The sequence below is a fragment of the Phytophthora ramorum genome, assembly GCF_020800215.1.
Source record: "Phytophthora ramorum isolate Pr-102 chromosome Unknown Phyram_PR-102_s0018, whole genome shotgun sequence".
NCBI lineage: Eukaryota > Oomycota > Peronosporomycetes > Peronosporales > Peronosporaceae > Phytophthora > Phytophthora ramorum.
In genome coordinates this window covers 574,749-591,044 of record NW_027150664.1, presented here as the reverse complement: position 1 = coordinate 591,044, position 16,296 = coordinate 574,749, and the positions used below count along the sequence as shown (strand labels likewise).

The following is a 16,296-nucleotide window of genomic DNA, read 5'->3' as shown; positions in this document are numbered from 1 at the left end:
TCTGTTCGCATGGCAACTAGCGCAGAGCATGCCTTCAACACAGGGTCTGGAGACTCTCTAGTCAGACACGATGTCAGGGAACAGACCCACGACTTGAAACCTAGTTTCTCTGCAGATGCCCACAGTTCTGTTAAACGCCGAAGTGTAAGCTTTGGCTGGCGCTCCCAACTTGCACTGTTCCCTGGAGAAGCCGAAGCCCAATTAGACGGCGATGAACTCTCAAAGGGGTTCAAAAACGACTTGAGCTCTCCATCTTTGCAACGGTCTAAAGCAGTTATGCCCTCATCGAGGCTAAGCACATGTTTTAACGTTTTCAGCGTCTCCTCAAGAACTGACGGATCAATGGTTCCACTTCTTCCCCCTTCGAAAAGTATTGAGCTCAAGTATATCAGTACACTCTCATGCATCACAAGGACGAACGAGGTCTTAATTTCTCGCAGCGCACCACGGTGAAAATGTCTTCGATACAAACGCGACAACTCCCCGTCTTGTTCAGCTGGGTTCAACTCGTATTCGCTAGCATCCACTGCACCAAGCTCACCCAAAGCATCTGCGAGACTGGCCATATCTTTGTCCTCATTGTTTTCGTGGCTACCGAATGTACCCGAGGAGCTCAAATATAGGAGTGTGTGGGCAAGTTTTCCGTAGAGCTTCTTCGTCGATTGACTCGAATCTCGTACAGTATCAATACTTGTGGTTACAGCAGATAAACGCACATCTGAGAAAGATCCCGTAGAAATTTGAGCTGCATCTTGAGTTTCGTCCTTCTTGCTCACGCTTTTGTTCACTCTCAGCGACCCGCCAAAGGGCAGCGGATTGTAAAACCTGGCTCCACGTGAGCACTCTCTTTGGATAAACATCTGGATCTGCTGTTTGGCTTGGTTGCCTCGACTCACACTTGTATGAGATGACGAGTTTACATTGTGCTCTTCTTCAGATTGGCTTGCCTCGGACGAAACGATCTTTCGGCTCCCGATTATAAGAGCGTTGAGTTTATCAAGGCTCGTTGATATACCGTTTGGAACCATGTCGATATCGAGAGCATACTTCCCAAGACCGCTACCAAGGTCATTACACACCGCAAAAATCACCCACTCCAGTTCTGCTTGATCATCGGCGCTCAAACTTATGGCATGTGATTCTCGTTGAGATTCCACCTTGCACTTTGACAAGATATCACTGATTTCTTGCACAATAAAGCTAAGATATTTCCCGAACATTTCCGCTTTTTTCATGAAACACTCACACATCTCACGGACAAGAAGCGTCAGAATATTTCCGATTCTTCGTCGATTCCTGATGGCCAGGCGCTTAATTGACTGGAAGCAAATAGAAAGTAATAACTGTTGCAGAACAGAGTTTTCTGCCACGGCATCACGAATCTCAATGGCAAAAATCTTGAAGCACTCCACTGCTCTCACAGCTCTCGGATCGAATAGTTCAGTCCGCAGCAAGCACACATAAAATTCGCTTAGTAAATCTGCCAGGTTGATGAGTTCCCAATCAAACTCTGAGTATTTCACTTTCATGGCTTTCAGAGCATCTTTCCACAATTCACTTTGGGTAAGCTGTTCATTATCGTCTCCCTGAACAATACTCCATACTGTGAACCGAGCCATCTTGCTTGCGATATGCCCAAGATGGGATAAAGACAGGGTAACCATTTGAGCTCGTTCCTCGGCAATTTCAAGCATTTGATTTGCAAGTTGTTTCAACGCTGGATCAGGGAACGCCAACAAGATAAATGAAAAAGCAAACAGATCCGTTGTCAGCTGCTCACTAATATGTGATTCAGCATACAGAGGCTGGATCGGGTTGCCTTGGTCGCCAAATGAAAACCAAGATACAAGCTCATCAACGAGGTCAAACCGGCCTCCTTTCACCCCAGAATTATCTCCAGAAATGAAGCTGTGAAGCACACCGATAGGAAGAATCATGTCTAGCTTCTTCATGAAGTGTTCTTTCCGAGCGCTTGAATCAAGCTCTTCGCCAAGAAGAGCTGGCAACGGAAATTGCTCCAGCAAAGTTGAACCATCGGGTAAAGGCGCCATAGGGTCACTTTTCATCCACCCTAGAGTGTGGTCATCATCCTGTATCAAGAGTCGATGACTGGCAGCTATGAATCCGTGCCACAGACCGCAAAAATGATCGTCCAGCAAATTCGACACGTTAGCATATCCGTAAAAAGCTGCAATCGCTTTCAACCACTTTGAAATCAATGACGATGTTCCGGCACTATACAGAGATACCGTCATCGATGCCAACTCAACACATGACCCAAGAACTGCAGGCAGGGCCGTTTGGGATGAGCAAGCGCTCACATACAAGCTTAGCAAAACAGATAAGCATGCATCCTTACACAGGCGAGGATCGACAACGTTCTGCTCTGTGAGTCGAGCCTTTTCTTCTCCGTCACCAAGTGCACTTGCACTAACTTGCACGTTCGATGCAACTGGGGCGTCTAGTAAGTTTTCTAATGCTCTGAAAAAGTGACGAAAAATTCTCTCTCCGCCTTCTGGATACATATAATGTATCGATTGAAGCCCACGAGCCGCGATTATACGCACACTCGCGTCACAATCTTTAAGCCCAGTCACGCATGCTTCCTCATACTCGTTGAATTCTCGCGAGCTGAGGCGAAAAAATACCTCAAGACACTGCAACTCTGCCCGTCGCGCCATACGCACTTTTGTCTTGGGGGCAATTCCGGCCATGGCATCTAAATGTTTCTTTGCACATTCCACTAAAAGCACTGGGGGTGGCTCGTCGTTTTGATACATTCGCTTTTCATACACCAACCCAGCCAAAAGTAGAGCAGACAGCACTTGTGAAAGAAAAATTGAAGCCCTACAGCTTCCACTTCGCGTAGTAGATAGCGTGAGGCTATCACGTATGCCTTCCTCAGCGGCAAAATTGACCAGCTTAACAAATGCCTCCAGACTGTCAGAGCCAGTAACACCACATAGAAGAACTGCTACCGCTAGCACATAATCCGGATCAAACTGCATCGCCTGCACGTGCTTCTTCACAGAGGAAAGTCCGCTATCTTTTTTAAGAAGCAAGATCACACGAAAGCACCACAAGCTGATGTTTTTCTGTATCACACGGCTAGGAGGACGGTCACGCGTGAAGTCATCCTCCTCTCTAAAGATAAATAGTAGTCACAGCGGCAACACCAGTTAGTCAAGCAGAAATCGATATCAATGTACTCCTGTGTAGACTCACCCATCGTCCATAGCATCCCATTCTTTTTGATTTGGTTGAGTTTGATGTTGTGAGCCTGATGAACGGCTGGATGTTGATTCCCAGCTAGATGTACCACGAATCGAGCTGAAACCAGTACGCGCGCGGGGTAGAACTGCTCTTTGTGGTGGAGAACTCGTGGACGTGTCACCACCACCACTTGAGCAAGCAAGTGAATCTTCTAGAGTGTTGACGATAGTCCTCACTGACGGCCGAAGATCCGGAGGAGTGCGCAATTCAATAGGGTCTGCTGATGGGTGGCGGCACTTCTCTAGTGCTTGTCGGCCTTGTGAAACGAGGATGATCGTGTGCAGCTTCCGCAAGATATTTACCAGGCTCTCTGACATTGATTGGCTCTGCTGTGCTTGCTTAATAATATTTGGCTTCAAGTAGTTCGCAATAATTTCAAAGAATTGTTTCAACAACGGGAGAACGCGGAAGTAGCTTTCATTCCGCAATGAGCTGCCTGAACGCAATTCAACTTCATCGGCGTAAAGCGCGGCAAGGACCAACCCAACCTGCCGGCCAATTGAATAGAAAACGAGTTGTTAGTGTTTAGTGTAATAGCCACTATAGCGATAACCCAAAGCAATTTTCGGCAATAAAGTTCTTACATCCAGCGAGGTTGCCAGCACACGCAATCCTTTAATGGGGCTGCATCCATCTGAAGGCAGTTTGCTCGATATTTCCATCAGCAAGTCAGAGAACAAATTGACGATTTCTGTCTGCAGCGCATCTGCTCGCTTCTTCGAGATAGATTGAGCATAAGTGCAACAATCCTTCACGCGATAAAATTGATTCTGAACTGGAACTAGCTTTCCCAAAATGCCAGGGGGGATAGCTAGTCTCTCAAATTGCTCGTCAAACTTCATCTCACGTGACTTAACCCCGTCATACAGCCTTAAATCATCAGTACCAATAATCTTGTTGTCAAATGCTAGAATTGCCGGTGAAAAAGCTGTTGGTTGTACCCCTGTTGTCGGTGGGAAAACCATGGAGAGGTAGTCGAGTCCAGTTTCGAGCATGCAGAAGGCCACTCCAAAGCCATTCAATTCCTCGCCGGTATTCCAGCTATCGCATTCATCTATGCTTCTCGCTGATAACTTGCGAATCAATTCCGGGGTAAAAACTGTCTCCTGAAGGCCTGTAGCTGGAGTCATCTGGCCAAAGAACGACCGCAGAACAGATACGTAGACCATTGATGACACCTCCGTTTGCAAGTCGACCCTTGTAAATGAACTAGCTGAGCTGCTGGCTGCAGGTGCGATGTTTCGTCGAAATATTTGTGCGCGGAGATGGTCAAACATAGATTGAAGCAGCTTTGACTGCACCAATTCATGCTCTGTTTCAAAGATATCATCGTCAATGCTCCATGACCGCTGTCCTTGGGAGACTGTCGAAGTCTTATCGGCCTCAACCGGCAACTGCAAATGGCAAAGTAGCGACAGCATAGTGCAAATGGAGGCCACAGACGTTCTTGCGTAGGGTCTCATGGAATCTCCACGAGAGATTGGAGTGTCTGATGCTGGTTGCCGAAAAGCTGGTAAATTCCACAAATCGGAGCTGCTTGCTTCGATGATATCTACTGAAACGAGTCCATAAGAAATACAGCAATTAAGCAACGTCAGCACTGCGTCACCTGCTTGACCGCGCATCAGCCCTATTCCCTCTGTAACGCGAGTATAGGGAAGCTCAGGACGAAGCAAATTACGCCACACTGTAGCCCAGTGTTCATTTAAATATTCATAGCACTCTTCTGGATGCCGTGTCGAAAGAGTGGCCATCTGGATTAGTATCTGCAGTGTTAGTGATTGCCACTTTCCCATTTCTTTGACAACAAGCATATCCCCGAGTTTCTGCATGATCATCATCAGGTCACCAATACGATTGGCCATGTAGTAATCCCCGTGGCGGCTCAAAATGGATAAGAGTAAGAGTAGCCACGAGCCCGAGTCGTTGGCTTGCTTTGTTTCCGTTCGTCTTGCCTGCGACGCACGAGAATCTCTCGATAAATACGATACTGTCGATGGCTGCCGCTGAGATGCAGGTGAGGAAGAGCTTGAAGTCATATACTGAGTATCTGTCCGTGGACTATCGAAAACATGTTCGATGACATCCTCCCACGCTAACTGTGTCGAGGTAAATCTCGGGCGCTTGCTACCGACATTAAAGTGATCGAATACAATGTCGTCTTGTGCAATTTCCTCACTGCTCTGCATACGCTCCGATACCAAGTAATCGTGGTGGAAGATGACATCTGCTGCGCAAGCCAAATGCCGGATTCCTTGGTCATCAATGGCTAGCGCATTCCCCAGCCGTTGCTCCCTTGCCGAGTTAAAATGCGCCATCATGAGATTGATCTCATCCGACCCCATCGCGACTTGAACCAGCTTTGTCATCTCACGCAGAAGCTTCTTCGGGGTCAAATAGCAAAAATCCGGCACCGTCGTCTCGTTATGCTGAAAGAGCTCCAAAAACTTCATCACAAATTCCGCCGGAGCTCCTCGTAGTCCGTTCTTCCTTGCTTTATTCGACTTTCCAATAAATTCCAACACCGCCACGCCCCGTTTCAGCATAAACGGCGCAATCGATCCAAAATACGTCCTCATCAAGTCTGTCAGCGTCTCCAGCAACGTCGAGGCCACCACGAGCAACAAATTATCTGCATCTTTCTCCATCGCCTCGCCTTTCCCTGCTTCAAACCAGTCGCCAATCTCCTTCACCAAAACTGGCAGCAGTTCCACCAAATCGAACGGACAGTTCTTCAGCAAGAACCTGACAACCCTCGTTCGCGTCGTCGCCGTGTCTGCATCTCCAATCAAACGGCTATCCAGTGACGGGGAAATACTCCCGAGCGCCACTTGCAGCATATTTTTCCAGTCTTTGTAGTCTAAAACAGCACAATAAACTCGGTACTGCACGATAACTTCCACCGTGAGCCAGGCCTCCTTGTCCACCTGCGTCTCGAAGCTGCGGTCAAACTGGATGGATGTCCGGCGGTCGATCACAGCCGCCGAGAAGGCGAACAACTGGCGGAGGCAGTCGCGGCCGTTCGGGTCTAGATGCAGCATCGGCCCGTCCCCCGCCACGTGCGCCGTCTCCAGCTCCGTGCGCAGGTAGTGCCAGTAGCGCAGCTGCGGCATCTTGGGGCGAGTCGCACTCTTGCGCTTGCGGCCGTCGGCGTTCAGGTACATGCGCGTCTCCTCCTTAAGTAGGTGCAGCAGCGACGTGAGCAGGAAGCCCCAACTGCGCCAGCGGTGCACGAGCTGCCGCGCGTGGTCATCGCTCAAGAAGGATTGCAGCTTCTCCACGGCGGGCGACACGCCCTTGGCGTTCTTGACGCCGCGCAGCTCGTTGCACAGCGCCAGGAACTTGCGCCATTCGACGTCCGACATGATGCGGGATGGCCTGGCGCCGTGCGGGTGCGGAATGATTGTCAATTGATTAGAGACGCTTTTTGTGGGACGAGTGAAAAGGATGTCCCAAAAAATAATGGACGGGGCAGTTCAACGGTGTCGTGAGAAGATTCAGCCATGCAGGCGTCGCTAACGCTGACCAAATGACTGCGAAGACGTGTAACTTCTGCGGGAGGAGGGGCCTGCATGGTGTTATGAACCAGCACAGTTGCTTCTGCAGGGAGAAACAAGCTGCTAAAAACTTCAACTTGAGCCTCTGGACGAGATGATCTTGGAGAATGTCATCAGCCTCCTGAGTAACCAAGCACTCACCAAGCTGTAAATGGTCACGGGAGATCGTTATCCTCGCTACAAGCCTAAACTCACCTGATTGTGCTGCCCCTGTGAGAATGACAACCGTGCCATTTTCTACGGAATCTGCTGCCTGTGCGAGTTCAAGCGGCCATTTTACATGTCGAGCACCAGGCCAGGAGAGTCTATGAAGTACAGGACATTTCATGTATTCCGAGAGGAGGAGACCAAAATCTCACGTTTCCGAGAGGAGACGGGGAAGAAGAGGGAGGCGACCAAGAGTTCATGTTTTCGCGTGTCCAACTGGGGTCCAAGATGGGGTGGGGTGGCTGACTCATGCCGCCCAGCTGAACGGAAACGGACTATTGTTGGTCTGCAGGAAATACGGCCGCGTTATTTGACATTGAAAGCCACTCTTGAAGCACGTGGTCTAAAAATACGGTCGGATTCGGTACTGTGCCAGGACTTTATCAGAACGGAGTGTGGAAATCTTGAGAACGTCGTGGACATTATACCATGGAGGAGATGAAGTTTCTCTTCGAGCATACCCCGTACGCGCTGAGGTGCAATAACAGCATAAAATATAATAGAAACATGTGGAATAGCGAGTGGCTGCCACTCGACATGTATCGCGAGGAGTGCCAAAAGTGTCGGGACACTGTGAAGATGGATCTGTGCGTCGGCTACCTGAAGAGTGACATGGGGCTCACGCTGTCACGCAAATGGGAGCAATGTCGCGCACGTGCAGAGGAAGTAACTGCATTAGGAATCGAGCCAAGGATGAAAACGCGCTTCATCTATACAGGAATCGGGAAGCTGCACCTGCACGTTGGGTCGTACTCGCACCGCATGAAAAACCACGGCAAGAAGAAGAGATTAGCTGTTGTGGATAAGGCATTTGAAATGGCTCTGCATTCTCAAACAATTATAATACTAATACTGCTGCGTTTCTTTCGTTTGCCATCGCCACCTCCTGCTCGGATTGAGTAGGAAAAGAAACCACAGTACGAAGTACGGCAAGTCTGTAATCGGGGGCAATGAGCTTTGAACTACGAAGTGTTTGCATCTGTTGTATTGCTTTCGTGGTTTCCGTTCTCCCTACGTCTAGCATCAATACCCTACGGCCGTCCAGCAGCAACAACTCAAGAGCAAACCCTGCCGACAGAATCAACGATCCATGGAACGACGCTGCTGCTGCGCTTACTGCAGACCGAGCAACACGCCACCGTTGCCGCCCTCCTGGTTGGGCAGGTACGTGACGTTGCGCGACTTGGCAAGTGTCTCAGCGATCTCGCGGGCGGCGTCGATACGCTGCACCTCGATGAAGCCGGAGCCACTCTTGGACACGGCGTCGGACACGAGGCGGGCGGCCTCGGACTCACCCTCAGCCTTAATGACCGTGGCCTTACGCTCCTGCTCGGAGCGCATGACGACAAACTTCTGGCGCTCGGCGTCCTGCTGAGCCACCTGCTTCTGCTCGACGGCGCGCGTGAACTCCGGGCCATACTCTAGGTGCGTGATGGACACATCGTCCAGCAGCAGGAAGAAGTTTTGGCAGCGGTCGTTCATCTCCTTGGCAATCTGCTGCGACACTTGGTCACGGCGAGCGAGCAGCTCCACGGCGTCGTACTGGGCCACAATGGACTTGAGCACCTCGTTGCCCACGGAGGGAAGGATCCGGTCGGCGTAGTCCGATCCGTACTCGGCGTAGATGTGGGACAGCTTGTCGGCATTTGGTCGGTACAGGCAACGCAGCGAGATGTTGACGTTCTGCAGGTCCTTGGTGCCCGTGCGCGAGCTAATAAGACGGTAGTTGGAACGCACGTCCAGGATCGTCGGGTACTGGAAGAACGGGATCTTGAAGTGCGTGCCCTCGCCCACGCTCTTGTCGAGAATACCGTCCTTACGGTCGAAGATCACGGCGCGGTGGCCACCGTCAACTGATAACAATTATAAAAGCAGCATAAGAGTTAAGAACTTGTGCTGTACCCGTGAGGATAAGATGCGACTCGTAGCGAGGCCGCGAATCCATGGGAGGCCGCAGCGGAGATAGGAGACGCGCACGCACCGTCGTAGATGCACTCCTGGATGCAGAAGCCGCCAATGCCGACGGTGGCGCCGATGCCGGCCACGCGGTTGAGGAATCGAGCCGCCATGTTCACGGGTCTGTTCTGTGGCTCTGGGTGGCGGGGAACTTGTTGTGGGGGGCCTTGAGTGGCGCACCTGTGCATGGGGTGCACCACACCACAGGATAGGAATGTTGGTCCCTGTGAAAAAGAATGTTGAGCTTCTGAAATATGTATTCATAGAGGCATTCCACCCATCAAAAACGATGCACAGAATGCGCTTGCCACGGTACATTTCGCACTTTGAAGGGGCGTTCCGGTGGTGTCGCTGTTTGGGTCACATAGCCACGCGGAAATCACTGCCATAATTGATTTCATTTGTTATCACAGGTACTCCGCCTACCCTGATAGTTGCCTTTTTCCACAGTGTAAGCTGTGCATCTCGTTGCTTAAATACGTCGCGCAGCCGCGTTTCAATCTGTGAGAACTCGATCCAGCGGAACGCCTGCAGTAGAGCCACTGGGCCCGATATTCGCATAAAGAGGCCAGGCTTCTTGCGGTTCTTAACGGACCATATGCTCCACCTCAGAGCTCTTAGGCATATCCGAGTGCAGTCGCGGCCCATATGAAGCGTATTGGTCGTAGAAGTTGTTCATGTTCGTCACCAAGTCATGTACCACGAACATGTGCGGTAGTAGATAGATCTTGACCACGCTCTTGTCCCTCTTTCTCGGTGAGTATGTTCCTGCCGTCGATGTTCATCGCGTCTGAACGCCAGTGTCGGGTCCTGCTCATTCTTGATCCTGAACAGCGCGTCCGGCACTATCGGGCCGCATGCGCTCACGTCCACGGGATACGTCTGTTGGCGTGGCTTCTCCGTGGTCTCCGGATTCCAGTTGGTAGATTTTTGAAGTACTTGACAATCTTGGGTTCCACCGCCATCGATTTGAGGTTCGGACTGTATGCCGGCATGCTCCATGCCCCAAGACTCAAACGTCCACCAGTCTTACCAACACTACGCAGCAATATGTTCTACGCCGAGAAAGAAATGTTGGCAAATTATGCCGGCCATCTTCGACAGGGGTGCAGTACCCTCCAAATGCGATATCATCTCTTGACGGGTTTCATCGGACCATGCGTGGCCTCTCACTTCCAATAGAAGCGCGTTCGCAGCAGTTGACACAGACATCATGCCGGGCTCCAACAAGGTGGCAGACATCCTGCACAAGACGGTGACAGGCGGCCTGGTGCTGGTCACGGCCTTCGCGCTGGCCGACGTGACCCGCGGCTTCGGCGTCCTGGTGAAGCGCAACATCGACAGACGAGCGGAGCACGCGGCGGCCGAGCAGGAGCAGGTCGACGCTGGCCAGAAGGACTAAGACAGCCACTGTAGACTCCAGAGCTCAAGAGACGTCGATACAGGACCCTCGACTGCCCGTACTAATAATTAATGAAGCCCCTTTTGGCTCTGTTAGAGCGTGCGCACCGTGTACTCCTTCTTGGCCTTGCGAGCAACCTTGACCACGCCCGATGCCGCTCGGCCCAGGATTTCGCCAGCCTTGGCGCCCAGTTTCTCCGCAGGGGTGAGCTCTAGCGCCTCGCGCAGCTTGGGTGCGCGCTCTGTCATGAACGTGGCCTTGAGCTGCTGCGCCAGTGTCAGTTTCGGCCGCTCGCACTCGAGCTGCAGCTCATGCAAGCGCTGCAACTCCTTCTCGCGGTCGCGCAGCTGCTTCCGGCGTGCTTGAGTTCGACGCTTTAACACGGACAAGCCCTTCTTGCTTAGCACTCGCTGTACTGTATGAGCGAGGGCAGTGTGTTCGTGCAACGTGGTGTGGAAGAGCTCCACGTCTGCTTGCCACTTGGCGAGCTGCGCCTTACTGAGGACCGCTTCTGGGCTTTGTACAACTTTAGCGAGCGCGTTGAACTCGTCCAGCTTGGAGCTCACGAATGCAACGCGCTTCAGCACCAACTTGTAAGCCTTCACGATCAGCGGCCACTTGATGCGGTGGAATGGAGGAGACGACAGGTCGGAACTCGAGACCATCATCGCCATCGTGGATGAACTTTTACCCTTGGATCTCCACTCAGCATCTGCCCAAGCTTCAACGGCTTGCTGTTGTTGTGGGCCGTCCTGAACGTCTTGACCAGCTACGGCTCGCTTGGTGTATCCTCGTTTGAGCGTTCGCGGTTCTTCTTTCTCCAATGCGTCAAAATTTTGGTCAAGGTCGAGCACCATGCCATAGTCGTGGTCATCCTGCTGCGTAATGCCCATTCTGGTGCCAAGCCTCAACACGAGTTTGCGTGCAGTGCCACCGCCATCAAGACAAAGCACAGGGTACGGCAACGTGCCTCCGCCTTTGTCCGTCTTGAGACTTTTAGCACCGTACATCATCTGACCAAAAGCCAACGCCGCATTCTCCTGGAGCTGGTGTAGCAGCGATAAAGTTGTATCCGTGCGCTCCACGTCCAGCAAACGACCACCTTTCAGTATCTTCCACTCTTCCAGCAACTGCATGAACTGCCACAGCTTCCCCAGCCGCTCCTCTGCGACGCGAGGCTGGCTAGGATTGCTCGTGCTCTCGCATACGAACTCAAAGTACGCCAAAGCACGACGGACCTTGTTCGAGACAGTCAGCTGCTGCTGCTCTCGGAGCCTCTTCTTGAGTGCGAGCTTGGCAACCTTGGCTTCTTGGTGAGCAAGTAATAGCAATCGTTCACGCTCTTCACGTTGCTCCGCAGCAACGATTGCGTAGTTTGTCTTCGCGAAAACGTGCATCGCATGTATGTGCGGTCGTATCTGAAGCTGGAAAGGATCCTGATCCACAGCTTTGGGGAGTAAGAATGCAGCAGGGACAAGTCGAGTCCACTGAGGCAATCCACCATAATCGTTGCTGTCCGCCGATATCACTAACGGGGTCAGAGATCGATTCTCTGGCGGCTTGAAGCGGAAGTTTTGCTGAACGTAGTTCAATATGAGCTGTGGTGTGCTACGAGGGTGAAGAATTGCCACTGCGAACAACAAATACTCGCTGCTGTTGTTACTGTCACTGGTAGCTTCAATACGGTCACCTCTTGACAACGTTGCCGACTTCTGCAGGTTGAAATCTTCAAGAAGAAGTTCTCCGTTGACAATTCCGTTCCGTGTGTACGTAGCAGACGCAATTTGCTCGTCGAGATAGAAAAGCCCAAGTGTCGTTGGAAGTAGCAGATGCAAAGGCCGATTTGGTAGCTCAGTATTCGCGCGATAAAGCTCGTACAGATATGACACCGAGCTTTTGAGATCAACGCGTAAGGAAATCAGCTGGTGGATCGATTTACACGAGGTGGGAGAACAAGTTCAGAGTGTTAGCGATGACTGTCCCTGTCGAAGTTATATTTCGTTCGCAGCTTACCTGGCCAACAGGCAAGCTCTTAATGTGCAACGTGACAAACTTGTTGGACCTACAGCAGAGGCAGGAGCGTCGTTAGTATCACGTAAAGCAGATTCATAAGAACTGGGCACGTACAGCGATCGGTACGTGCGAATCGCTCGAAAGTCGGGTAGGACTCGGGAGTAAAAGCTGCCTTCATCCTCCTGGCCGTTGCTTTGTTGAAATACTGCCTCTGGTAGTGACTGGTGGAGCTTAGGTAGCAACGGTGGAATGATAATCTGCCTCTGCAGAGCCTTGTGCCGAGCGCGTAGGTCCTCCTCTTCTTGGAGCACGGTCTTCGGCGTCTTGAGCCTTTGAGTCGCTTTCAGCGCTGCAACTTCGGCATACTTCTTGCTGGAAAATGAAAAGCATCCAGGACATCCTAGTGTCGCTTCCGTCTTCTTGCAAACTAGGCATCTTGGCGCTGTTGTTGCCACTTTACCTCCCTGTCCAGCTACGCCCAAGGGCATCGAATAGAGTTCGCGTGCCGCCATGGCTGCTTCAAGACGTCGTTGACTCTCTTGCTGATGTACCTTCGCAGCGCCACTGAGTTCATGGCCTCTTTCCAACATTGCATCGAACATGGTTTTACCAGCTTCTTCTTCCTCGTCGGATTCGTCCGAGTCGATATCGTCTTGCTTTATGACGACTTTATCCAGAGGAATCTTCGCAAAGCCTGTTAAGAAGAAAACGGGTGAAATGTAGCGGCTATCGTCGTTCTTTGCCATGGCATATCCATGACATGCTGGGTGGCGGTACTCGGCTTCAGTAGGAATCTTTGCTGTCCTTTGCAGACCCGAACGTGATTGCAACTGGAGACGTGAAGCTTGCGACGGAGGGCACAGCGCGTGGGAATAGAAGGAAAACACCGGGGAGCTGATCGCTGCATCTTGCACCCGTTGGTCAAAAGAGTATCCTGCTGCTGCAGGATGACAGCGTTGCACATCAACAACATCACGTTCTAAACGTCGGAGTACGAGTTCTTCTTCCTGTCGCTCTTGCTGCTGCCAAATTGAAGTTGATAGCTTTTCCTGAGCAAATCGCTTGACTTGCTCAAATTTATCCTTGAACGCTTGATTGCGTCGCTGGGCTTGCTCCTTCATACGCAGTCGATCTCGTTCCTTCTTCTCGAGTGGGGTAAGCTTACGAGGCTTCTTGACTGACGGCAGTGGAAGTGGAAGAGCAGCTGCAACTATCGATGGGGGAGCATTCTGCTGTGTGTCATGTTGTTCCGGTGATACCACGATGCTGTCTCTACTTCTTGCCGACGATCTCACCGACTCCATCGCTTCACAAAGATAACAACAAAGAATCCCATTGTGGCCAGAGCACCTGCATTTGACAAGCACTAGCTAATTATAAAATCTGCTTCCAGCTTCAGCAGCCTCAAAGTACGGCTTGCTCCCGCTATCCCTCCCAAGGCGCGATAATGAACTCGTCGTAGACGTTGCCGTTCTTGTTGAGCACGAACTGGACACGCATATCCTCCGGGCTGGTGGCAATGCGAAGGTATCCGTAGTCGTTGACGTGGCGGAGGCTCCAGTTTCCATACTTTGAGGAAAAATCCTCCGTTCCCAGCGGGTAACCGGCAGAACCCACCACAACATGCACCGTACCCTTTCCATCGGAGACGCACTCCTTACGATACAAAGGACAGCTACGCTCGTACGCATGCTCGTGGCCAACCTGAGTACAAATAGGTTCTGATGATTAATATGGACATATCGCTTGATACAGCCATTGCGACAAACGAATCCAGTGAATCGACGTACCATCATCAAGTTCACACGATACTTGTAGATCAGGTCTTCGACTTCCTCTTGGAATTTGTAGGAAACTTTCATATCGGGCTCGATGTTCATTTGGGTAGTATACTGAGATACACAAGCGTCAGTTTACCAAGCCAAAACTCAAACCCGCAAAAGTTCATTAGTCTTACCATCATGCGATGTGCTGTAAGCACTACCCATGGCGTGACGCTCCGATCCACCTGCTCCAAATCGTGCTGAAGCCATTCATACTGCTCGGACCCGCGCGTCCAGTTGTGCTCACTCGACATTTGAATTACGTGAACTCCGCCGTAATCGAAACTGTACCAGTAAATCCAGTTACCAGTCTTGGGAGCTACCTCGCACATTGCACAAAAGATTAGCAAACACTCGGGTAACTACTAACAGGGACGTGGCCTCTTACCATGGAACCGGTGGTGCATTGGTACTCCGCATTCTCCAGCCGAGTCGATGCCAAAATTTCCCCAGGAAGGGCTGAAACTGCCTCCACTCGGTTGCGCTCCTCCGCTAAGATCGTGCTCCCCACCAGTATTGTAGTCGTATTCATCTGCAGATGCGCGTAAAACAAAACGATGTAAGCAGAGTTCTTTCGTAGTAAGTCGCGGATGTATACGACTTACGGTTCCCAATGCCCACCATGTACGGCCTATCATGATTATGAGTGCACACAGATACAACACGAACAGTTAATACATGTACAGGCACTATCACATACACAATTAAGTTGAAAAGGAGCTGTCGTACAGTCTTGTCGCGTAGGGTTCGATCAAATGGAAGAACTGGTCCCAAATGTATCCAACCGATCGAGCATAGCTGCATCAAAACACCACATGAGTGCTACGACATATTCGTCTCAAGAAGGGGGATCCGAACCTGATATCGCCAAAGTGCAGCAAAAATGAATCGTATCCTCCCCCCATCACATCTTCATAGACCCTTCCAGCAGTCGAAGCTGATCCAGGCTCGACGTATGTGCCCATATCTGCGTAGGCAATGAAATTTGTGTACTTGGTTCCGGCAACCGGACGCGACTTGAATCGACGCACATGGCTCCAGACATACTCTTCATGGCCGTACTGATAATAGTAGTAGGTGTCAGGCTTTAAGTCTGTCATAATGACGGTGTGCATGAAACCCGGATCGCGGAACGACCGCTGTCCAAGCGTCGTCGCAGGAGGATGGCACCTTCAATATTTCATCAACCACAGTTCAGCACTGACAAGAAACTCCACTGGAGCCTGCTATACTACTCACATGTCACCGGCGCCGTACGTCGTAGACGTCCCCGTAGCTTGGCTATCCAGGTTCTGGGGGCTCTCTCCATATTTCACGACCGGTTTTTTGTTCGAGCCCGAGTTGAACATGATGACCATGGCCGTCTCATCATCTGTCAGACTCAAATGTCCATGCTTAGGCGCTTCGAACGGCTCCTTCATGCCCACCGCAATCTTCGCAATGGCCTTGTACTTCCCATTTCCCTCCTGGTAGTTGAAATACACCGCCGTGTAGTTGCACCTCATCATGTACAACTCTACAAGAAACAAACTCACACAATCTCAATCAAAGCACTATCCTCCACTCTACCACGTCATTCTACCTTCAAAGCGGACGGAATGTTCATCTGCATCCGTCTCCTTCACGCTCTTCTTCAACAGGTAGTCTCCTTCTCCCGTGGTAGGGCCGCAACTGAGCGTCAGGTAATCTCGCTCCGTCAATTGGGAGGGCGCGTCCCCATCCCAAAACACCACCAGGTCTCCACCGTCCTCGACCAATGATGGATACGTCTTCAACTTGAAGCCCTCTCCCTCTTGTTGCACGGATTTGAGCCTATCAACACGCTTGGTCTCCAGCCATGTCGACGGCGCTGCTTCTCGCCTTGATGCGGCCAACAGGACCACGGCAGCGGCGACGCCACTCAGAGCGACGGCCACGACGACGGCCATGCGCCTCCCTAGACGGTGGCGCGTCTCTCGCATCTCATTGGCCGCCTCGTCCTCCGCCACCAGCGTGTACTTGCCGTGCGCCATCGCGTTCTCCAGTGCGGAATCGGACAGCGAAAACTTCAACTGAGGAGAATCTT

At 51.3% G+C, this 16,296-nt stretch overlaps 5 protein-coding genes across 5 annotated transcripts; 1 reads left to right on the top strand and 4 right to left on the bottom strand.

The window, feature by feature from the left end:
- Positions 1-4,323: 4,323 nt before the first annotated feature.
- Positions 4,324-6,638, bottom strand: KRP23_13578 (uncharacterized protein; the record flags this gene model as incomplete). The annotated part of the gene is made up of 2 exons (XM_067884306.1): positions 4,324-4,403; positions 5,405-6,638. The coding sequence occupies 2 exons, from the start codon at positions 6,636-6,638 to the stop codon at positions 4,324-4,326; spliced, it is 1,314 nt and encodes a 437-aa protein (XP_067738336.1).
- Positions 6,639-8,150: 1,512 nt separating this feature from the next.
- Positions 8,151-9,106, bottom strand: KRP23_13577 (Prohibitin-1, mitochondrial; the record flags this gene model as incomplete). Its single annotated transcript, XM_067884305.1, has 2 exons — positions 8,151-8,890; positions 9,019-9,106. 2 exons carry the CDS (start codon positions 9,104-9,106, stop codon positions 8,151-8,153), a joined length of 828 nt encoding a protein of 275 aa, XP_067738335.1.
- Positions 9,107-10,043: 937 nt separating this feature from the next.
- Positions 10,044-10,395, top strand: KRP23_13576 (uncharacterized protein; the record flags this gene model as incomplete). Its single annotated transcript, XM_067884303.1, has 2 exons — positions 10,044-10,099; positions 10,176-10,395. 2 exons carry the CDS (start codon positions 10,044-10,046, stop codon positions 10,393-10,395), a joined length of 276 nt encoding a protein of 91 aa, XP_067738334.1.
- Positions 10,396-10,487: 92 nt separating this feature from the next.
- KRP23_13575 (uncharacterized protein) lies at positions 10,488-13,712 on the bottom strand (the record flags this gene model as incomplete). The annotated part of the gene is made up of 3 exons (XM_067884302.1): positions 10,488-12,317; positions 12,409-12,457; positions 12,523-13,712. 3 exons carry the CDS (start codon positions 13,710-13,712, stop codon positions 10,488-10,490), a joined length of 3,069 nt encoding a protein of 1,022 aa, XP_067738333.1.
- Positions 13,713-13,833: 121 nt separating this feature from the next.
- KRP23_13574 (putative inactive purple acid phosphatase 2) lies at positions 13,834-16,243 on the bottom strand (the record flags this gene model as incomplete). Its single annotated transcript, XM_067884301.1, has 9 exons — positions 13,834-14,112; positions 14,199-14,300; positions 14,366-14,550; positions 14,620-14,763; positions 14,837-14,862; positions 14,961-15,029; positions 15,090-15,401; positions 15,471-15,747; positions 15,814-16,243. The coding sequence occupies 9 exons, from the start codon at positions 16,241-16,243 to the stop codon at positions 13,834-13,836; spliced, it is 1,824 nt and encodes a 607-aa protein (XP_067738332.1).
- Positions 16,244-16,296: the final 53 nt, after the last annotated feature.